The sequence below is a fragment of the Dama dama genome, chromosome 20 (genome assembly GCF_033118175.1).
Source record: "Dama dama isolate Ldn47 chromosome 20, ASM3311817v1, whole genome shotgun sequence".
Classification (NCBI taxonomy): Eukaryota; Metazoa; Chordata; class Mammalia; order Artiodactyla; family Cervidae; genus Dama; species Dama dama.
In genome coordinates, this window is record NC_083700.1 from 108,559,587 (window position 1) to 108,583,455 (window position 23,869).

At 51.5% G+C, this 23,869-nt stretch overlaps 1 protein-coding gene across 1 annotated transcript in view; it reads left to right on the forward strand.

The window, feature by feature from the left end:
- The window catches only part of CSMD2 (CUB and Sushi multiple domains 2), a 676,035-nt gene that overhangs the window by 380,153 nt on the left and 272,013 nt on the right, over positions 1-23,869 (forward strand). The window contains 2 exon segments of the mRNA XM_061120111.1: positions 8,493-8,596; positions 11,891-12,003. Coding sequence (XP_060976094.1) covers positions 8,493-8,596; positions 11,891-12,003 — 217 coding nt within the window.

Genomic DNA, 23,869 nt, shown 5'->3' on the forward strand with positions numbered 1-23,869 from the left:
TTTCCTCAAAGATCTGATTAGTGGAGGTGAGATGAGAACCTGGAACTTGCACTTTTAAAGAGCATCCTTGTGGTTCTGACCAGCTCAGCTTATATGATAAAAAAAAAAACAATCCCTTTCGATCCCAGCAAAGCACACAGGGCCCTCCTGCCCACCTCTCCCCAGGCAATCCTGGCTTCAGCCACACTGAGCTCCTGGTTCATAGACACAGCTGGCCCTTCAAGACCTCTGTCCAACACATCCTATCCCAGTGTATCTGCCCTTCTCCTCCAAGCAAATTCCTGTCCCCCTTTGAGACACATTTCAGATTTCCGCTTTGCAGAGAAGCCTTCCTAACGCCACCAGGTCTTAGTCCTGCCTCTGTTCCTCCAGCACTTCATCAACCTCTTCTGTTTTGTGCATATGACGTTGCACTGGGTTTAGAATCTTTTTCCCCCATAGCTCAGGAGAGCCCCAAAAGCAGGGGCAGCATTTGTTTCTCTCTCCCACAGTTAGCACAGCAGCCGGTACAGAGGAGGAGTTCCGCAGGTGTTTGGATACATTACTAAGTGCTAGAAGAGACCTGTCCCTGGGTCGGGTAGCTCCTCAGGTTCGGCCCCACCCACACTGGGCCCCAGAGCCTCCTCCTGTTAGGACCTTTCAGCTTAGCCTCCGAAAGGACGTGGCTGATGAAATTTTCATGGTCAGAACTGAAACCCAGACCTGAATCAGTGCCCCCCACCTGCATGCATCTGCCTTCCTTTCACAACTTCTCGGTATGAAATCAGGCCATGTGAGGCAGTTTGCATACAATCCTCGCTGCGTTTGATCAGGACATTAATCCACCTGTGCTAGAAAAGAAGTAAAAGGCAGGCAGGAGAGAACGAGCAAGGTGGGAGGGAGAGGGAAAGGAAAGTGCGTTTCATGAACTTCAAAGCGGACGAGAACAGTGTTTCGATGATTCACTCCTTGGGGATTAGCCATGTCACTCTTCCCTCTGAAAGAACTCTCCGGGCAGCCATCACTCTCTCGTGCAAATGTCAGGAACCCCTGTGCTGGCCCATTTGTTCACTCACTTATTCATTCAGCAAACATTTACTCTTATGTGTTCTGTGCTGGGCCCCGTGCAAGACACTGGCTGGTGATCAAAGAGGTTTTCCCTAAGCGCCCCTGCAACTCATTCCTCGTGAGTGGGCGGCTCTAGAGGGACCCGTTCAGGGCCTCCTCCAAGTCCTCACCCAGATCCCTTTCTTCTTCACAGTTGTCCTCTCTTCCCAGCGTATCTTGGCATCCCCCTTCCCCTGGAGCTGGCTGTGGGTTCCCACGCGCCTTCCTCTTTGAAGACAAAGCCTGCCCCCTCCTCTAGATGGGATTTTGTGCCCCTCACATCTGCCACATCCCCATGTTGCCCTGACTTCAGCACTCATCTCCCTGTGCTGTGTTCCCCATGTACCCATGTGTCTCCTCGTCTAGACTGTGAGATCTCGGAGTGGTATTCATGTTTGTCTTAGCTCTGTTGCTTCTTCAAAGCCCAGCACTTGGCAAGGGCATATTAACAGTCGAATAAATCCATCAACCAACGAGTGAATGAACACGTGAAAGGGCTTACTACTCTCAGAGCGACCAAAATTCAATTTGAGGTACTGACCAAAGTTCCAGAACCTCTGAACCTTCTCAGTCTTTGCCCTTGGGCTTTTCTTTCAAAAGCATTTCTCAAAGATGCTGAAGACTTCTTCTGCTTGAATTCTTGAGGGTTCAGGCCAGCCCTTCCACCGGCCTCCCCTCTTCCCCCACCAAGAACCAGTTCTCCAGCCCTGCCCTGGGCCTTCAGCAAGACCCCTGCAGGAGTCACCATGCAGTCCATGCCCAGAGAAAGGGAATTCCCTTCCTTTCTTGGAGCTAATAGTCAGGCTGCCCCAGGGCATTAGGAACCCAAGGCAGAGGGTTGGGGAAGCCAAGGTCACCCCTCAGGAGCCAGTGCTCTGAGGAGAAATAGGGAAGCAGGCCTGGAGCAGAGGATTGAGAGGGGCTCTGACTAGGTGAGAAGGGCCAAGAGCAGGTCATGAAAAGTCTAGGGTTTCCATGCCAAGAAACTGAACTTTATCCTGAGGGTCAAGAGCTGATGAATTTTTCTATGGTAATGAAAGCCTTTCTTCAGAACCCACAGTCATTAGGTTATGATTGGCTGTGAGTGGCAGAAGCTCTGCAAAAGCTTATACAGAACACAGATTATTTTCCCCACATAGCAGGGGTCCAGAAGTGAAGACTCCAGGGCTGGTTTAGCAGTTTTCTCAGTGTCTTGAGCACCTCCTATTTTCCCCTCTGCCTCTCTTGGCTCCTATCCTCATGATCACAAGAAGGCTGCTCCACCTCTGTCCTCACATCTGTATTCCAGGAAGGCAAGGAGGAAAGTGGGAAAATGCCCTGAGGACGCCTCAGCTCCTGTCCCATTGCCCGGAATCCTCTCACTTCCCTATCCTTAGCCCTGCACTTAGCCAGGCCCATTGCCACATTTCAACAGCCAGCATTCTATTAAGAATGGTAAGCAGTGGGAGGGACAGTGAGTGAACCGTTATCTGTGTCTGTCACAGAATCCCAACCATGAACTAGATCCAAAGGAACTGCCTTGGTTGGAGCAAGATCCAGGCCATTCTGGTCTTTTCCCACCTTTGTCTGTGCCCCTTTAGTATCGTTATGGAACCCCGGGGTTCCTGAGAACGCAGTTGGAAAACCACTGCTCTAGGTCAGAGGTCAACAAACTCTCTGCAAAGAGTTAGATTATAAATATTTTAGACTTTGAGGACTATGTGAGGTTTTTGTTGCACATCCTTCTTTGTAGTGCTTTACTTATTTTTTAACCCTTTAAACATAAGAACACTTCTTAGCTCAAGGTGCCAAGCAAAACAAGCCTCAGGCCCAAGAGCCATGGTTACCCAACCCTCACTCTAAAAGGGTCGTGAGGCACATAGTCTGGGGTTCAGAGTGAAGGATGGACAGCAGACTAGAGCCTCGCTAGGAGGCGATTATAGAAATGCAGTCACTGGACAAAACAATCTCAGTCCAGATCTCTTGGCGCTTCCCCAAATATGCCTAAGAGCTGTCAGATCCTCTGCAGCCACACTGAAACCTTGGGCACAGGCTGACAAGACTGGGATTCCTGTCTTTAGCTGGTCCTGGATGATGCTCAGGAAGCAAGGGATGTCCTCTGGGCCCAGGGTGGGCACCCTCTGTGGTCCCACCCCCATCCGCCACAGTTCTTGGGAAAGGCAGCAAGGTCCTAAGGGGTGCAGTCTCCAGGACTCGACTCCCTCCACCACCCTGCAGTGAACACAGGCTCAGGCTCCCCGAAGCCCTCCTGCCGCTGCTGAACCCTGGACCAGCCTCCTGCCAGGTCTCTCTGCCCCCAGCCCCTCCCTCCTGAATTACAGCCTCCCTCCATCTTCACCTGAAAGTCCAGGCTACCTGCTCTGGCCTGCCAGGCAAAAGCCAACTGCACACTCAGCCAGGCTGCACTGTCCTCCCCTCACCTCCTCAGCTGACCTCCCTGGCCCTCGTTCCCCGCACATCTCCGGGATGGAGCCCACACCCTTCTCTGCCTGCAGGGCCCAGCACGCCCACCTCCTCTGTGCGGCCGCCTTTCATCTCTCCCTCCTCTGCCATCCTCCAGCACTTTCCATCTGTACCATGCCCTTGGCATTTAGATTCTGCTCCAAATTGTCAGACAAGTGAGATAACTTACAGGCTGCAGCTAGCTCAGTGCTTGGCACATGGCAGGTGCTCAGTAATTACATCCTAGCAAAGGATTCTTTTATTCATTTATCTAATGGGTGCAAATTGGGTGTCGGAGCTGTGCACACACGTGCCTCTTTAATCACGCCTGTTTCATGTGCTGCCACTCTCCTGCCTTAGAAGTACACTTTGCCGGCTTCACTCATCTGCATGTTAGTTAATGAATCATTACAGGATCGTGTCTTTAAACAAAGGCCAGAGAAAAGAGGGAAACAAATGAAAGCACCAGCACATTGTGCACCAGGGGCCCATCCCAAAGCTTCAACATTGAGTGTTTTGCGCTGACTGCTCGGGGTAATCGGCTTCCACGTTGGGGTCAGATGCTCTAAAATGCAGCTCACGTCAATGGTGCTCTACTCCGTGATGTGAAACATTTTATGGATCTGGATTCTGGCCTGCAAAACAATGTTTTCCCATCACGGGCATAGTAATCATATACTCCCTTTTTTGGCACTGGCTTGGTGACCAGGGGCTTCCTGAAAGGGGTGATGGTGGCAAGAATGTACAGGCAGGACCCTGACTCCTCCCTGCGGAGGCCAGGCCCCTGGGTCTGCAGAAGGCACAGCTGGCCTTAGGGTATTTTATGAGCAAGTGTTGGCTGAGCTGCTGGGATCCAGAGAAAGAGCTTAGGGAAGATTGAGAGAATAAGTCATGGCCCCCATCTTATGGACCTGAGACCTCCCTGGGATGCTGTGAGACAGTAGAGAAGGGTGGTAAGGGCCTGGCCTCTGCCTAAGGAGTCCCAGTTCTACGACTTAGCTGTGTGATCTTAGGTGAGTTGCCTAACATAGCAAGATGGAGGTCTTCATGGTGGCCATAGCTGTCATGAGTCTCACGTGAGCTGATGTTTGTAAAATACTGAGAACAGTCCAGCACATTATAGGCGTCAGCTCTTGTGGTAACGAAATCTCTCAAGAAAAGATGATCAAAAACTGTGATTAAGTATCTCAAAGGATCTCCTAGACCAGGGGTCGGCAAACTACCACCTTTGAGCTAAATCCAGTGTATTGCTTATTTTCGTAAACTAAACTATTGGAGCACGCCACACTCGGCATACATATCAGTGTACGTGGATCATGGCTGTACACGCCGCCTGAACGTATGCAGCCATGGCTGTGTTCATGCTACGACAGCAAAGAGGGTTTGTTGCAATAGACTGCACATAAAATGCTCCGGTGCAAACACTCATTACCTGGCCCTTGACAGGAACAGTCTGCCCACCTTTGTTCTAGATGGTGCCTCGGGTGAGAGATCCAAGAGCCCGGAGATCCATCCATGCCGGAGGCCCAGGAAAGGTTTGGAAAGCATCCTCCCATTCAGCGTGGGCTGAGTGCCTGGCATGTGCCTGGCGCACTGACAGGTTCTGGCAGGTCAAAGGCCTCTGGCCTCCAGGAAGTCCATGACGTAATGGAGGACCAGGTAAAGAGCTCAGTCACAGCACCGCAGGGAGAAGAGAGGGAGGGCAATCAGGGAGCCCTCGGACAAGAGCTCCAGGATGTGGAGACGTTGCCGGGGGAGCCGGGGGCCAGAGAGGGGACTGTGCAAACCAAGGTCATGAATGGGCTGGTGTGAGAGAATGCTACACAGGCAGGATGATGGGATGGCAGCAGGGAGCAGGAGCCAAGGGTCCTTCCCTATGTACCAGGCTGGGAAATGGCAACATCATTCTAGGGACAGTAAGAGATAGGAAGCCGGTTCCAGCCTGAGCAGATGATCCAATGATGACTGGGCATCAGGGAACATGGGAAATGAACTTGCCTACTTGGTGGGAAAGCTAGAGGGACTAAGGCTTGCCCCCTGGCTCAGTGGTAAAGAATCCACCTGCTACCCAGAGGGATGGGATGGAGAGGGAGGCGGGAGGGGGGATTGGGATGGGGAACACATGTAAATCCATGGCTGATTCATGTCAATGTATGGCAAAAACCACTACAATATTGTAAAGTAATTAGCCTCCAACGAATAAAAATAAATGGAAAAAAAAAAGTTGAACCAATTAAAAAAAAAAAAAAGAAGAATCCACCTGCCAATGCAGGAGATGCAGGTTTGCGTCCTGGGTCGGGAAGATCCCATAGAGAAGGAAATGGCAACTCACCCCAGTATTCTTGTCTGGAGAATCCCATGGATAGCGGAGTCTGGTGGGCTACAGTCCATGGGGTCACAGAAGAGTCAGACACAACTTAGTAACTAAACAACAATGACAAAGGCTTCCCCACTCACTGTAGATTGCTCACTGGAATACATGTCTATATAGCCAACAAGGATTTTTATCAGGAGGTTCTAGTATTTTTGTTGAAACTATCTGAGAGTCCCAAGCAGGAATCCTCTCCTCGTGATACTTACCACCAGTGATTGGGGTGCTCACTACCTCTGAACACAGTCCTTTTCATTGTGGTACAGTCCTGACAGCCACAGAGTTGGTTTTCAGTGCCTCTCATCTCCACCTTCTGCCCTTGGATGGGGCCAGGCAGAGCTGCTGCTGCCGCTCCTGCCTCTGCCCTCGAGTCTCTCTCCTCTAGGTCACTACCTCCAGTCCCTCCATCCCCTGTTTTCTGACAGCCCCCGCCACTGCCTGCTGCAGGCCCGCATCCTCCTTTACCCACACCACTGTACAGCCCAGACATTTTCCACCAGCCCTCAATGCTGTTTCTCCTAAAACAAACATCCCACTCCACGCCTTTACTTACATCTCTTCCTGACCCCCCCTTGTCTTGAGGACAGAGCCCGAGTCTGTAATACGACAGGCAGCGCTTCCTCATCCGGCTCCTCCTGCTTGTCTCGGGTCCCCACCCTCTGCTTCCCTCTCAGCCGCACAACTCCAGATCCACCCGGAGTTTCTGGACAAGTCCTGCATCCCGCACCTCCGCGCCTGCTCATCTCTCTGCTTGGATCTCTTTCCCTTCCTTCTCCATGTATTGGACTGCTCCAGCCCACCTCCCAAACTCAGCCTGGGCTTCACGTCCTCCAGGAAGCCTCCTGTGGCCTCCTCCCAGCCAGAGTCACCCGTCCTCCCTGTCCTGTCTGCAGCTCCTCTCCATGGGTCCCAGGCCCGGTGCCGAGAGCCCGGCACAGGCAGTGCCGGCTCACACACAAGCACAGCAGAGGGTTCCTTCCTGGGACCCCGAGAGCACCCTGGGGTGGGGCTCTGCTGCGCTGTTTGGTCTGGACAGCAGAAGCCTGCACGGCCATAGGAAAAGCTACCCACGGGGATTCTTTACTCCTCGAGTTAGCAGAAGAGAAAGCAAAGAAGCACTTTCTGCCTCCCTACGGGGAGACTGGAGATCTTCATCACACTGAAACCAGACTGAAACAGACAGAAAGAGGACCAGCTGAGACGCTTAGGGGAGGCGACTCTGAGCGTCCTGTCTTCGTGAACGGCACCACCACCCACCACCCCAATTGCCCCAGCCGGGAATCTGCAGGTCATCCCAAACCACCCCTCCCTCAGTGCCCACATCCATCAGTCACAAAGCCCCAAGCACTCCAGGACCTGACTCTCTCTTCCGGCTACATCACCCTCCTGTGCCACTCACCACACCGCCCCTGCAGCCTGGAGCCTTCCTCACCACCCGGGCCCCACTGCTGCCGTGTCAGTTTCCACACAAGCCTCCAGACCAGCGTTCTCCTCCAACACCTGAGCGTCCCCGTCACCCACTGCGGACAGCGCTCCTGACGCCGCTCCCGCAGAAGGAATGCAGCTCTCTGGGGCAGGAGGGGGCTATGAGAACCTGGCTGCAGGCAGCCTTCTCAAGTTCTAGACGTTCCTGAGTCACCTCCTTGCCCTGAAGGCCCAATTGAATTGTCCCCCCAGAGCGAGGCAGCTGGCAACTATGTTCTTTTTCCAGATCTGCACTGATAGACACTGAGCGCTTGTTCTGTGCCTGACCCCTGCCTCTCCCAGCATCCCCCTTGGACCTGACAGTCTTCCAGAGCTGTCAGAACTCTCAGGACCCACCCCACCCTCATCACAAACAGTCTCCCAACCTCGCCCCACCACAGGCTGGGTGAGCTGCAGGCTTCAAGTAATATCTGTCACCTACACACTTGGTGTGTAGGGTGTGTAGGTGTGTGAGGTGTGTAGGGTTGTGATTATTAGTTTTTTTTCTCTCTGCCCCCTCACCGACGGCAGGGATCATGTCATGCTGACCACTGAAACCCTGCCTCCTAGGCTGGCACGTGGTGGGTCTTTAGTATATATTTGTGGCAGGCAGGACTAAACCAAGTAAGAGAGAAGAATCTTGTTGAAATGCCTTTCCTGGAACATTCATTTATTCCACAAATAGACAAAGTGCATGGAGAAAAGCGGGCACAGGAGAGGCTGAGAGAAACTTCTGCAGGTCCCCAGGGACCACATAGCTGAGATTCCACATGTGGCCTGAAAATTTGCCACCAATTCCACAGGGATTTCTGTGCGTGAAGGCAGAGTCTAATCATCTCACAGTTGGCCAGATGTGCCTGGGGTTGCCATGACAGCCCCCAGAATTGTCCAGATGTTCTGTGATCCACTTTGGAAAACATCAGGGAACCCCAGAGACTGTGTGGCCCAGAAGAGAAAAAGCTCACACTCTGAAAGGTGGCCGGGAAGTGCTCGGTGTGGATGGAGGGTTGCGTGGGGTGTTGTCACGGTGCTCTGAGCATCGGGACATGGAGCTTCTTGCTGTCTTTGAGGCCAAGAAAGGCTCTCCCGGCGGCCCCTGCCTGCTGCCTAATCCGTGCTCCCTCCGCAGGTGATCAAGCTGGCCTTCGAGGAGTTTGACCTGGAGAGGGGTTACGACACCCTGACAGTCGGGGACGGCGGGCAGGACGGGGACCAGAAAACGGTGCTCTACATGTGAGTGATGCGGAGCATGTGGTGGGCAAGGCAGGAGCACGTGTGCCTTGGCTGAGGGCAGTGGGATGGGCCTGCTGAGTCTTCCTGCCACACTCGCTGCCACCTTGCTATGGTCAGGACAGGTGGCCTCAGCGCTGCTGCTTTCCGCAGCAATCCTTCCATCTCTCTCCACTCCTACCAAGGAAAACAGAACGCTTCTCATGAGGAAAGATCAGGGAAGGTGTGTAGGAGGAGCAGCCTCTTGGGGAGCCAGGGTAATAGAGATTTGGCGTGTATGCCTGGAGCATTGCACTTGCTGTGTGCATCTGTGTAGACCCTGCTTCTGCCACCAGGAGTTTTTCCTCAAGGCCGTGTACATCTGTGGTGGCCTGACTTCAGACAGAGGCAGTGGAAGTGTTTTGCTAATTTCCCTGCATGCTCAGAACTGTCGGAGAAGGATGGTTTCCGGGAATTGGGACTGCATGGACGTAGTGACCACATATTCTGAGCCCAGAAAGGTTAGAATGACATGGTCTAGTCAAGGGAAAGGATAATGTTGGGCTGTCCCGGGTTTCATTACACCAGGTCTCAGCTGTTGGGGGCCATTTGGCTCCTCTGTCCACCATGATTAGCCTGACTTGAAAGCAGGAGTATGTTCCTATTCACTGTGTGTGACCCAGAGTCCGACAGACAGGCAGACCTGACCTCATCCACCTCCCCTGCCAAGAAGGAGGGGAGATTTCACATACATTCGGTGACTACTGTGTGCCCAGACACATCAGTTATCTCATTTAATTCCCACAGGAGCCCTGTGAGGAAGGTGCTATTATCCCATTTAACCGGTGGAGAAACTGAGGCCCAGGGGGTACAAAGGTGGTTGGTGGCAGAACTAGCACTTGAGTTCATGTCTTTTGATTCTGGTCAAGGATAGCATCCCATGCTATTACCATACACCCTCCCAGCCAGCACCCTCTGCTCATAATGGTGAGCAAGAAATGAACATTCTGTAATAGCTGGCTTGTCCAGAAGCTGTTCTGTCCTGGGTGCTTCTCATACCTTCCCCACATCTACCAGGAAAGATCCTATTAGTGCAGTTGAATGAGATCCCCTAGCATGTTAGGTGACATGGCTGGGATTTGGGATCTCTTGAGAGAAAGGAATGGGATCTCAGCCTGAAGGGCAACCTCCCCACTGCCTACTCTCCACTGTAGTTGTCAGGCTTCTCCGAAGAAACAACCAGCAGGATTTAGGCTTCTCCAAAGAAACAACCAATAGGATATACTTACGAAGAAAAGGATTTATTATATGATAATGGGAACTGACAAGCCCCAAGACCTGCAGGCTGAGTCAGCAAGCTGGAAAGCCAGGAGAGCTGATGATGGCGTTCTAGAGCAAAGGCCAGCAGGCTTAAGACCCAGGAAAAGCTGAGGTGCAGTTCAAGGGCAGGGTGGGAACAGACACTGTCCTAGCTGAAAGTCAGGCAAGCAGGAAGCATTCTCTTTCACTTGGGAGAGAGTCCACATTTTTGGTCTACTCAGGTCTTCAACTGATTGGATGAGGCCCACCTTCACTGGGGAGAGCAATCTGCTTTACTCAGTTCCACTATTTAAATGCTAATCTCATCCAGGAACACCCAGAATTATGTTTGGTCAGATATCTGGGTACTCTGTGGCCCCATCAGGTTGTCACATGGTTTACCCATCACACTCAACACCTCCCCTCTTCTCTGCATCCCCATCACTCACCTGCCCTGGTGTGCTGACCTGTGTGGTACACCAGCTCAATATACCCAAGAGGCCACGATCCCACTCTGTCTCCTTCATGCCCCAGTATGCTTTGTCATAGAGAAAACCTTAGAACAGCAGAGCTGAAAAGACTGGCGGATCATACAATTCAACCCCTCATTTATATGGGGTGAAAAAGCTCAGAGAGGCTCAGCCACTTGCCCAAGGTCCCACAGCAAATGAATGACAGATCCACGGCTTGTACCCAGGTCTCTGGACCAGTCTAGCTTGAATGAGATCCCAACAAGTTCTGTAGCAGCCCAGGGACTCTCCCACCACCCTCAGATCTCTTTAGGCCAATGTCAAGTTCAAAACTTCAGGAATGATGTGTGGCAGGGGCCATCACAGTGTTGTGAAGTGATTGTCCTCCAATTAAAATAAATAAATTAAAAAAAAAAAAAACTTCAGGGAAACATTGCAAAATGATTCCTTTGTTGTCATCATTGAGTCACGCAAAAGAAAAGCAGAAGCCTGTCTTCTCCCTTACTCACCACCATCCTGGGGTCATTCCTTACTCATTGCAGAATGTCAGGGTCCCCATCATTGCAGAATGTCAGGGTCAGGTCCCCAGGCCAGGGATGTCACATGGGCCAAGCTAGTGTATCCCAGGCAGTCTAGCCCTGCTCCATCCCGACGGCATTCATGTTGTACTGATCATTTCTCTACAACCAACTCAGGCCCCCTCAAGCTTTGAGACCCCATGGTGGAGCAGAGATTAGAGCTCATTAATCCAACCACCCCTCCCCAGCCCCTCACACCCCATCTGTGCTGAAGATTTGTCTGGTCTCAGCAGAAGAAGGAAGTCAGGTTTCTTCTGGGTACCCTAGCCTACGCAGTGGACTCTGACCCTGCCACTCTCCAGTAGGCTGACCTTGGGAAAGCCACTGCCCATTTTGTAGCTCCGTCTTCTCATCTGTACAATGAGGGTAACACAACTCCTACCTCGCTGGCTGTGGGGACACTAAATGAGATAATGGAAGGGAAATGGTCTGGCTTGGGTAGGTGCCTGGTGAATGCGAGTTGAATCAGACTCCTCTCCATGTCTAAACTTGCTTTTTCAGAAGCAGTGTTGCCCATGGTGGGGGCTGCACTTAAAGCCTCACTTTCTCATGCTGGAATGGGAAGACATGCCTCATTAAAAGGATTGTCTGGGTTCCGACTGGGAAAATGGGTTTCTGTCTGTATCTTCCCTGCAGTCCCGTTCACACGAAAGATGGGAGGTTGCGGGAGTGTAGACACTCCCCTCGATTGGACCTGGCTCCAGCCATCCCTCCCTATGCAAGTGAGGATGCAGATCTCTCCCCTGAGCCCAGGGGTCTGGGGAGGGGAGTTGCGGTGCAGAAGCAGCTTGGCCTGTGCAGAGGGGAGCGGTCCTGCGTCTCCCAGCACGTGAGCACGTGCTGCCAGGCTCAGTGCCCGCAGCACTGGGACCCAGGATTCCTCGATGTGCCTTTAGATGCCATCGGTGACACAGTCTTTCTGTTGGGGTTCCACGGTGGATTCACACCTCTAAATGTTTCTCTCCCAACAGCCTGACAGGTACGTCGGTCCCAGATCTCATCGTCAGCACCAACCATCAAATGTGGCTCCTCTTCCAGACAGATGGCAGTGGCAGCTCCTTGGGCTTCAAGGCTTCTTATGAAGGTAACTGACTGCCGTGGGGGAGCCAATGAGTCAGACACTTGGGATCTGCTTTAAGTCAGCAAACCCTGGGTTCGAATCTTGGCTCTGCTCTGTACTAGGTTCCTCTCCTTAGACCTGTTATTCGACTTCTCTGAGCCCCATCCTTCTCCTTGGTCCAGTGGGTCTCCTTGGCTGTTTTGAGGATTATCTGGGGCCAGTCACTTAAAGTGCTGGCTCCCAGCACCAGGCACACACATCAGTTCCACCCCTGATTCACACCTGGCCTGTGTAGACCTTTGCAAGTCCTCATAAACTTTCTGAGCCTTGCTTACTTTTTAAATCTTTGAACTGGAGACAGTAGCTTCCCAAGCTACCCTATTTGGCTGTCATGGTGATGAGTGACTGTATGCACAGGGCTAGGGCCAGACACACACCACTGGTGACCTGAGGAGGGTGCAGACGAGGGTGACCTTCATCTCTTGGTGGGAACAGGCACTAAGGGAACAGCAATCTGGGCTCCAAGAGATATTGTCACCATCATTCATCTTTGTATACAGCCAAACCTCCTGATGGCAGATGGCTGCCAACGCAGATCCCCACAAAAAGATCCCCATCACAACACCCCCAAGTCTTTTGGAAGGCCTTGTTAGGTATCCGACCCTAGACTAACACTCGGGGAACAGATGCAGCAGATCTAGACCTTCACCGTAAAGGACCTGCATGGTCAGAGGAAAAAACAAATGAGCTATCTTTTTTTTTTTTTTGCAGTATAATTGCCTTACAATATTGTGTCAGTTTCTGCTGCACAGTGAAGTGAATCAGCCGTAAGCATACATATATACCCTCCCTCTTGGACCTCCCTCCCACCCCACCCCCATCCTACCCCCTAGGTCATCACAGAGCACCAAGCTGAGCCTCCTGTACAAGTAAGCTATTATTAAAGCAAGATAATCATCGCCAGCAGAGCCAGTGGGAGCATAGAGAAAGGCTGGTCATCCTTTCTGGGGTATCAGGAAAGGCTTTATCAAGACAGTGAGCTGTCGGTCTAAAATGACGAGGGGGCTACCAGACAGGGGGCAGCTGTGGGGGAGAGGGGCACCCTCCCACACCTCATTCAGAGATGGTGTCCTTCTCCATGGGACCCTGCGCATGCTGCATGTGTGCATGCATGCTAAGTTGCTTCAGTCATGTTCAATTCTTTGCCACCCCATGGACCAGAGCCTGCCAGGCTCCTCTGTCCTTGGGATTCTCCAGGCAAGAATACTGGAGTGGGTTGCCATGCCCTTCTCCAGGGGATCTTCCCAACCCATGGATCAAACCCACATCCCCTGCATTGCAGGCAGATTCTTTAGCCACTGAGCCACCTGAGACGCCCACACAGGTCCCTGTAGGGGGAGCAGCTCCAAAGGTCTCTCACTGCACTCAGGCTGCCTCACACCTCCCATGGACCAGGACCTGGCCTCTGTGACCCAAATGGGTACACAGGGACTGTACTCATCTCCTAAGGGCTGCCCTAACAAACCACCACCAACTGGGTGGTTTCAACAGCAGAAGTTTATTCTGTCACAATTCTAGAGGCCAGAAGTCTGAACTCAAGGTGTCAGGAGGGCCAGGCTCCCCATGAGATTCTGGGTAGACCCCTTCCTTGCTTATTCCTGGCTTCCGGTGGTGGCCGGCGATCCTTAGCTTGTAGCTGCATCATTCTAATCTCTGCCCCTCATGTTGCACGTCCCTGTGTGTCTCTCTGCTCTTCCCGTGGGACATCAGACATACATCAGACTCACCGTCTTAACTTGATTACTTCTGCAAAGACCCTATCTCCAAGGAAGGTCACATACACAGGGGCCAGGGGGTGAGGATTCCGCACATCTTTTCTGGAGAACACGATTCAACCCATAACAGGAGGCTACTCCTTATTTCCTGCAGGAACACTGTCACACCTTGATGCCCACTGTGGTCGGGATGATAGAGGAACTGTCCTCAAAATAGGAAGCACACCTCTGAGTGAGACAGACCAGCAGACAGAGAACTGGGTGACATGTGCTGAGTTCAAATCCTGATTCTGTCCCTTTCCAGCCTCTCCAGGGCTCTGTGTCTTCATCTGTGAAATGGAGATAATAACAGGCCATTGGGGACAGTGCTGCAAATTATAAGGTGATGAGCGAGTTAACTAGTGAGTGAGTCCAACAAAGGTCCGTCTAGTCAAGGCTATGGTTTTTCCAGGGGTCATGTATGGATGTGAGAGTTGGACTATAAAGAAAGCTGAGAGCAGAAGAATTGATGCCTGTGAACTGTGGTGTTGGAAAAGGCTCTTGAGAGTCCCTTGGACTGCAAGGAGATCCAACCAGTCCATCCTAAAGGAGATCAGTCCTGGGTGTTCATTGGAAGGACTGATGCTGAAGCTGAAACTCCAATACTTTGGCCACCTCATGCGAAGAGCTGACTCATTGGAAAAGACCCTAATGCTGGGAAAGACTGAGGGCAGGAGGAGAAGGGGACGACAGAGGATGAGATGGTTGGATGACATCACGGACTCGATGGACTTGGGTTTGGGTGGACTCCGGGAGTTGGTGATGGACAGGGAGGTCTGGCGTGCTGCAGTTCATGCAGTTGCAAAGAGTCGGACATGACTGAGCGACTGAACTGAACTGAACTGAAGTAAGTACAGAGGTAGTTAAATGAATGTGCTCTTCTGACACATAAAGTTATATATATGCAGGAAAGAGCCCCAGGCAAGAAATCAAGAGATTCAGGCCCAAGCTCTGCCACTCACTTCTTTGGACATGGGAGTGGATTTAGACTCAAAATTTCTAGGTGTCCCCATTTCAGCAGTTGCATAGATATTTAGCAGTTACCAAAAGTGGGGAGGAATGATTCTGTGCCATCCATCTTCCCAAATCTTTCTACTGTATTCCCAAATCTTTTTATATCTTATTCATGGCTTGAATAAGACCAAAGTCACGTGACTTTAAGATGGATGGTGGTCACTACAGTCAGCAAACAGCAGGCAGAAAGAGCTCAACAGGGTGGAGCAGTTGGCTAAAGTACCAGGATAAGATGAAATGGGGAGAAATTTCAAGTCCTGTTTGAATTTTCAAAAATTGGCTGCTAGAATTTATCCCAGGGAGTGAGTGACGCTTTATTCTATTCTGATCAGGCATCAGAGAATTGGGCAGAGTTGTGGAGACCCCAGCTTGAGATGGATAAGGAGAGGACTTCAAGTCAAACCCAGTGAGAAAGGTTAACAGCCCCATGAATGCTTTTTCAGAGAAAAGTGGACTCAGGGGAGACTTGAGAGCTGTGTCCAAATATTTGAAGGGTTGTTATGTTGGAAAGGGGAATTGGGCTCGTTTGGTGTGATTTCATTTTAAAAGAAGGGGACCCAGCATTTGTGGAGAGCCTGTGATGTACCAGAAGCTGAACATCCATTGTCTCATTGAATGTTCATTGCACAAACAGTGTCACATAAAGACTTGAGATCCCTTGGGGACCACTCACTTATGGGGATGGGGATGCCCAGCAGGGAGGACCCTGACCCTGCCTCCATCTTTCCCTCTCCTCCTGTAAGCCCTCATTTAAGAGGGGATTTGTGGCTAAGCACTAGCTTGAAAAGTACCGCTCCATCTCATTCCATAATCACAACTCTGTGATGATGGCTGCTCTTTTATAGAAGAGGAATCGGAGACTTAGAGGGTAAGTGAGCTGCCCAGGGTCATACAGAAGTGTGGGACCTGGCAGAGTCGAGATTCGACCCCAGTCTCTCCGGCTTCAAAGCCCATGATTTTCCTCTTATACCAGGAGCCCTCCAAAGTTGCAGAATTGCAATTCCTTATAAAATCTTTATGGAAGCCAAAGCTCTGCCCTAATCAAGTGGGCCACATATCGTGAGCCTGGGTTCCTTGTTACTAGAGATTGGATGAGGTCATTTGTCCATTTCGCTCAGTATTGATTGATATATGACCTGTATGAAGCTGGGGGCTGAGGTTACAATAGGGGCACACAGACTTGACCTAAAAACATAATGCTATGTGACCGCTGGTCACGAAATAAGTGTGGGCCAGAGGACTTCTCAGAACTGTGACAAAGTAGGAAGAGAGAAGAGAGTCTGGGCATCTAGAGACCTCACTAACTCACAGGGGCTACCTCGGTTCTGGGTGCAGAGGCAGCAGGTTCCGTGAAGATAGAACGGACTCTGGACTTGGACCCGAGCTGCTGAATCCCAGCACAGCCCCAGATGTATGACCTTAGGCAAGTCATACAGTCTCTCTGAGCCTCAGGTTCCCCACTGGTGAAATGGAGGCAATAATGTCGACCGTATCACACTGTTGTGCAGTGTTATGAAATGAGATTACAAAAGGCTCCTGGCACATTGCCGGGAGCACAGAGGTGCCGTGCCTTGGGGGCCAAGAAAGGCCCTGATGACCACTGTCCTCCACTCTGGGGTACATCCTCATCTGCAGGGACACGAGTCTCTCTGCCTGTCCCCCAGGTGTCCTGGGCTTCCTCGGATAGCCCTGGTCCTAGGTCCTTGCCTCCCCCTCACTCCCTAGGCTGGCTGGGAAAGGAAGTCGTTCACGGTGGCCATGGTGAAGCTTATGGAGGCAGAAGAGGCAGAAGGCAGACCCTTGTCTCCAAGGGTCTCAATCAAGGTTTCAGAAAGAGTTGGCACCTTGTCCAGCAGGAAGAAGAACCCAGGAAGGATTACATGTTGGGATGGGCCTGCCTTTCCCTTCTTGTCCTTCCACCTTTGACCTTGTGTTTGAGGGTCTCACACCTTCATGATGAGTCAATGCCTTCTTTGTGGAAGAGGTGGGTGGCTGAGTTCCCTGGGGCCCCGATGTGACTGGTCCCTTCCCATCTGTTCTGGGCTTCTCTCCCTGCCACTTCCCGGGTCCTCTCCTCCCTGGCTGCTCCCTCTCAGCTCCTGCATGGTTCTCTCAGGGCAGGCACTTCTCAGGCCCTCAGCTTTCATCCTCTTTCTAGAACCTTCCACCATTGATCACATCTACTCCCATGGCTTCAGCCTAGCCAGAACCCTGGGGACTTTCAAATCTGCTCCCCAATAGACATCAGTCTACCTGTGACACATCTTACACAGCTTCCCCCTTGGATATCTCGAGCCCATTACATCTGGCTTAGATCTGTTCCGGCTGCCATAACAAAATCCCAAAGACTGGGTAGCCTAAATAACAGAACTTTATTTTCTCACGATTCTGAAGGCTAGAAGTTCAAGGTCAGGGTACCAGCTGATGCAGTTTCTGTTCTGGGCTGGCTTCAGATGGCTGCCAGATGTCTTTCTGGCTTGCAGGTGGCTCCTTCTCACTGTGTCCTCAGAAGGCCTTTCCTGGATATGTGCACATGGATGGGGAAGAAGAATGCAAGTTCTCTGCTGTCTCTTCTCATAAGGACACTAATCCTGTCAGATCAGGGCCCCACCCTATGACCTTGTTTAACCTTTAGTACCTCCTTAGAGGCCCCATCTCCAAATACAGCCTCACTGAGGGATTAGAACTTCAACATGTGAATCTGGGGAGACACGAGTTTTCAGTCCATTAACACCATCCAAAGCCAAGTTCTCCATCTTCACGCCCACCCCTACGCCCCTGTCTCCCCTGTCTCCATACCCAGCTCCACTACCCGTGCCATCACGTGGCCTCCCTTCCACTTCCTCCTTCTGCCATCTCTGACTCGGTCCCCAGATTCTGTCAGCTCTCCCTCTGTCACTGATGTGACTGAGGCCTTCATCACCTCTCCCTCCACCCCAGCCTTCTGCCTCATGCAGCCCAGTGATCTTCCTAGAATCCAAATCTAGCATGGTTCCTGCTACATTAAAAAAAAAAAAAAAAACTTTTTAAAAAAATATTTATTTACTTATTTGACTCCATCAGGTCTTAGTTGCTGCACACGGGATCTTCATTGCATTATGCAGAATTTTTCATTGCACTTTAAGGATTCTATAGTTGTGGCACACAGGCTTAGGTGCTCCATGGCATGTAGGATCTTAGTTTCCTGACCAAGGGTCAAACCCACATCCCCTGTGTTGCAAGACAGATTCTTAAACAGTGGACTACCAGGGAAGTCCCAGATGACAACTTGTCATTGCTTTCAGGATAAAGCACAATCATTCACATGGCATCCAAGGCCCTCCATGATGATAATTCCAAGCCAAATGCTGGCTCCTATCAAAGCCCATTCTAGGCAGATGACAGGTTATTAATGTATCTGGTCCCACAGGGCCTAGCCCAGGGCCTAGCACAGTCAGGCACCCTTCCTTTATACCCTCTCAATCCCCTTTGGCCTGCTTTACCATCTCCCAGCACTCAGGTGCCAAGAGCCCACATTCCCCACTGCCCCATAGGCTCTGGGGTCAGACAAACCCAATTTACATTCGAGTTCTGCCACTGGCCGTGTGTGTGATCTTCAGCCAATCCCTCAGCTTCCATGAGCCTGAGCTTTCTCATCTGTGAAGAAGGACTGATAAGCATTCATCTCATAGGAGTCTTGAGAGAATTCCATACAGTGATGCCCCCAGCATAGGGCCTGTGTGGTGTGTGTGTGTGTGCACTCAGTAGCCCAGTCATGTCCGATTCTTTGCGATCCCTTTGGACTGTAACCTGCCAGGCTCCTCTGCTCATGGAATTTTCCAGGCGAGAACACTGGAGTGGGTTGCCATTTCCTACTCCAGGGGATCTTCCTGACTCAGGGATCAAACCCTCATCTCTTGCACCTTCTGCATTGGCAGGCAGATTCTTTACCACCAGCAAAGGGCCTAGCATTTAGGAAACACTCAGCTTAAAAGCCTGCTCCCCTCCCCTGGCTCCATAGTCCTGCAGCTCTCCCTCCAACCTAGACTCATGGCCCAGAGCTTCAGCATTACCTCCACCCCCATCTTAGCCTCCTTTTGTCCCAACTCTTAGGAAATTCCATACAGGACAGGACACCTTGGCTCAGGAATGGGAGGTTGGCAGGGATACAAATGTTCCCGCAGGTGGCATGGGGCATTTGAGGCTGAAAACCTCTCCTAGGCATACCTTACCCCATCAGCATCAATACCCCTTGTGCCCCAGTTGAGGTAGAGAGAAGCTTCCTTCGGGTAGGCAGGTGGTACCACAGTATCACCATCCCCTCCCATTAAAAGTTCAAGCCCCTGGGTGGAAAAAGTTGAGGGATTTGTTTCCCAGAAATTCTTCTTGTTCTGTTTGTCACAATCCCAGGTCGGAGTGGGGGAGGGGCCTCCAATTCTGTCAATATCCACATTCTCAAATCTTAGAAACTCAGGCCCCCTCCATGAGGGCAGCCAGCTGTAGGAAGCGCATTCACAGTTGCAATTGCTCTGCTTCCCAGCAGAACAAGAAATATTTAAGGAACAGGCAATTAGCACTTACCAGAAACATTATAAAATTACATACAACTTGCTAACAAGTTTTAGCATCAATCTGGGAGTCTCCTTGCTTCCTAACTTGGAGCCTGGAATCTGGCAGCCTCATGGGGAATCTAGGAGACTGGCCCAGATGTGGAAGGAGCTAGGACCTTGACCCTGGAGATAAGAAGGATCAGGGCAGTAGCGATCATGTAGGAAGAATGCCAAATAGTCCAGGGGACTCATGTTGGAAATAAGGTCACCTGTGCATTCAGCGTCGTCTAGGCCCCTGTTATGTTACAGACACTGTTCAGACTGCAAGGAGATACAAGGATAACAAGACAAGCTATGCCTTCACCCAAGTCACAGTCTGTCTTCACTAGAGTCAGAGGAAATGAGGCGTAGCAAGGAGGGGCCACTAACATTACTCGAGGGCATCAGGGAAGGCTCCCTGGAGGAGCTGGTGTCTGAAACTAACACTTGCTTGTAGAATGGAAAGGAGTTGATCTGACATCCCCAAGGGAGAACAGGCTAACTTAGCAGACACATCCCTAGGGTTGAAGCTCACACCTCTGCAGAATAAAGTCTGAGAGCAAGCAGGGAGAAGGTGGTCAAGTCTAGCCCTCTGCAGGTGATACCCCTTCTCCAGAACTGAACACTGGCGGGGGCATCGGGGGGCCCCTGCAAGAGATGGCATTGGAGCTGAGCTTGAAAGGAGGCTGAGGGTGACAGCCCAGCATCTTGACTCTGCTCCTTTCTGGACCCCGCCTTTCCTCCTTCCAGAGTGCCAAGCACATGGCCATTTTCAGCCCCAGGTCTGTAACTTTCAGGACCTCTCCCTCTTCTTGCTTTATCCCCATAAGTTCAAAGGCCCAGACTTTCCAGTTTCAACAAGGAATGACATCAGGCATGGTCCCAAGATGCTCACTGAGTTTGCATGATATCTTTAAAGCTTCCTCAGTCACCAGGACCCAGAGGTTTGCTAGGGGTGGTAAACAGCAGAGGATATTGCCCCGTTAAAACTTGGCAGGAATTAATCTGCCATCAGGGGCTTCCCTGGTGGCCCCCCTATAAAGAATCTGCCTGCCAGTGCAGGAGACGTGGGTGCTATCCCTGGGTCAGGAAGATCCCCTGGAGGAGGAAATGGCTACCCACTCCAGTATTCTTCCCTGGGAAATCCCATAAACAGAGGAGCCTGGTGGGCTACAGTCCATGGGCTCACAAAGAGTCAGAAATGACTTAGCAACTAAACTACAACAATCTGCCAATTGAAATATATTCTTTGAATATATGGGTTTTTGCAGATGGCAAGCTCCAGTTTGGGGCTGATACAAATAGTATGGGGCAACCTGGATATTCTTTATGTTTATCTTCACCCATATTTACCATATTCACCCCTGTTTCCCAACCTCCTTCAGCCTGTGAATACACCCATAACAGTCTGATGGAGGGAGGAGATGGGAGGGATGAATGTCACCCACCACATCCACCCACACCTCCATCCCGTTCGTGAAAAGTGTGTGCAGAGACCAGTGCACAGATTTCCAGAGACACACATACAGGTGCACGCTGCCTCTTGCCTGCTTGTGACCTTCCCATCATCAGTAGAAAAGTGGAGTAGGATGTGGTTCCAAGGAAATCCATGAGATCCAGGCGTGCCCAGGGGTCGTCTAAAGCACCAAAAGTGTCCTGGTCACCTGTCAGGAGCCTATGCTGGTTGAACAATGGGTCTGGAGCCCTCAGGATGCCTAAGGCACTGTGCTTGCTTCTGAAGATACAAAGAGCAGAAGGGGTGGGATTTCTGGTTTTAAGGAGCTGATCTGGACTCTTCATGGTCTCCTCAGACCATCTCTCCAGGCTCATCTCTTTTCATCCTCACTTCCTGCCACATTGAACTTCTGTTCTTCAAAATGAAGAAATAAATAAATTGTCCAAGGGGGCTGGGAGTGACACAGAGAGAGAGCAAGAGAGCAAGCTAAGTCTGCCTGAATGATTCAAGGGCACATCCCCAAGTGGGAAGCACTTGAGCTGACACTGAAAGAAGATTCTTTGTCTGACAGACAAGCAGGGGGTGTTCATTAAGGAGGAGCAGACAGCAGGTACCAACTTAGAGCCTTGTGAGAGCCAGCTGGAATCTGCCAGCAGCAGCCAGTAATGACCTTGAGGAAACACCTCCTGGTTACTGGTCATGTGCCACATGCTGGACGTTTTGACAGTTGTCTTATATACATATACTCATTTAATCCTCAAAACAATGCTGCAAAGTGGCTCTTATTATTACCATTTCCATATTACAGATGACAAACCTAGGGCTCGGGGAGGATAGGAAGGGTACCCAAGGTCTGCTCCTTGGTGTCAGGGCCAGGATACAGACCCAGGACTCTCTGACTTCGGAGCCCTCACTTGTCATCCTGGCGTTATTTTACCTCCCTGCAGGTGGCTCCTTTTTATGGTATTTACATCTCAAGGTCGAAGATGGACAAAGATGAAGCCAGGGTGGGAGGCGGTAGGCAAAGGTCCTGCCATGCCAAGGAGTTAAGGGTTTTCATCTGTGGATTATGGGAAGCCATGGAAGAATCAATGAGCAGGGCACACTAATGATCAGATGTTTGTTTCTAGCAATCTCACAGTGATTTGCAGAGTACAGAGTCCAGGGGAGGGGCAGGGGAACAGTTTTTGCTTGATGACACGCCCCAGGTGAGAAATTAAGAGAAGTGGGCTGAGGCAACGAGGGATGGGGTGGAGAGCAGACGGTGCAAGGAGGAACCACCAGGAAGTGGTCAGCAAAGGCTGATTCCCCTGTCTGCCTGGGAGACTTCCGTGAAGCCTTTCTGCTTCTCCCAGCCCCAGCCTGAGATCGGAGCGGCCTTGCTACACCTGCAGGGGTGGTGTGATAAGGTGCATCCCAGTGTACACTGTCACTGTCTCTAGCCCCACCTGACTGTGAGTGGGCAGGGGCAGGGGGCCGCGGGTCGGGCAGTTCTGCATCGTTAGCGCTGAGCGTGGCGTTGGCACAGTTCCCGTGCAGCACACATCAGCCGTGCTCCCACACGGAGCAGCGTGCTCTCTGTGCTCCAGGCACTGTGCTAAGTGATCAACAATGCATAACCCAGGCCCGCCTCTGCAGGGCTTACGTTCCAGGGGGCGGGGGGGAGAGGAGAAACGGGGAGGCCACCTGGCAGCCAGGGGGGCACCAAGGGGTGGTGACGTGAATCCGCTTGTTCCTGACGCCCCAGAGACAGGAGGCTCCAGGAAGGTGAAGAGGTTTGCTCTTTTCTTTCACTGCTACACATGCAGTGTCTGGAAAAGTAACTACTGAAATGAAGAGAGATACTTACAAATCAGTGCACAAAGGAAAAGACCAGAATGCCAAGACCGCAAAAGAAAAGGGAACCATCTCGGAAGCCTGGTTAGGGAAAGAGCTCAGAGGAGGTGACGTCTTAGGCTGAAGTCTGTCACGTGAGCAGTGGGCCCTGGGACATCAGGGAGGCGAGAACGCTGTAACCCAGGCCAAGGGGACAGGGAATCAATGGAGGAGCGAATGACATCCCACCCCATTGGAAAGACAGTGAATCCTAGCTCACACTCACTGCCCCCCGTCCCTCTGCATGGCGCTCCCTTCTTGGAGCTCATCAAGTAGTGAATTTATAGAGACACAAGACGCAGCTCCTTTTCTACAGATGTTGTCATGAAAGAGGATTCCAATTTGGTATTAGAAATGGAAAAACCTGGGGAGAAGATGGTACGGTTGATCACCGACGATAGGGATGAAACAGCAGAGAAGAGGAAAGCGAATACGCAGGTGGAGATGGAATTCTGAGGGTCTTTGAAGCTCGCATCTGGTGTTCGCCAGCTCGCTTCTGGTCGGCAGAAGGAGGGAGGGAGACAGATACACACTTATAAAATGGAATTCTATTAAGCCAGATAACAGGAAGCTGCATGCATGATCTTCTCCAAGTCAGAATTTGACTTAGGGATCCAGTTCTGGGCTCTGACCTCAGATTTGGTCAGCATCAGCCAGGAGGGTCAGGTTCTCATGCCTTTTCCGGCAGGAGGGCAACAGAGACTTGGTTTCTGGCTGTTTTCAGCAGGAGTCAACCCTGGGTTTGGAGGGAAGGTCTACATCAAGACATCGGGTGTCTGAGGGCCAGAAGCCAGCCTGCAGCCCCCCAGTCTTCCGAAAGGCACTCTCGAACCACCCTCTCTGTTCTTCCTCTCTCCCCACCCAGTCCTGATTCTGTAGTCTGCACCTCCCTCTCTTCAATGTCTTGGACCTCTTCAGCAAATGCACCCTTAAACCTGACTCCCCCCGAGGTCACCATTCCTAGGAGCCCTCTCCAGAGTGGGCAGCTCCTGTCCGCAGACCCCGTGAACCTGACCCTTGAGAGGTGGGCTCGTGGGCTTGCTCTCCAGTGCCTTCCACCTACGTGCACACCCTTCTGCTTTGACTCGGGCTGTCTCCACCTCTCCTGCTCACTCCCTCCTCGTCCAGGTCGCCATCCTCTTCCTCTCCATCCTGAGTCTCGC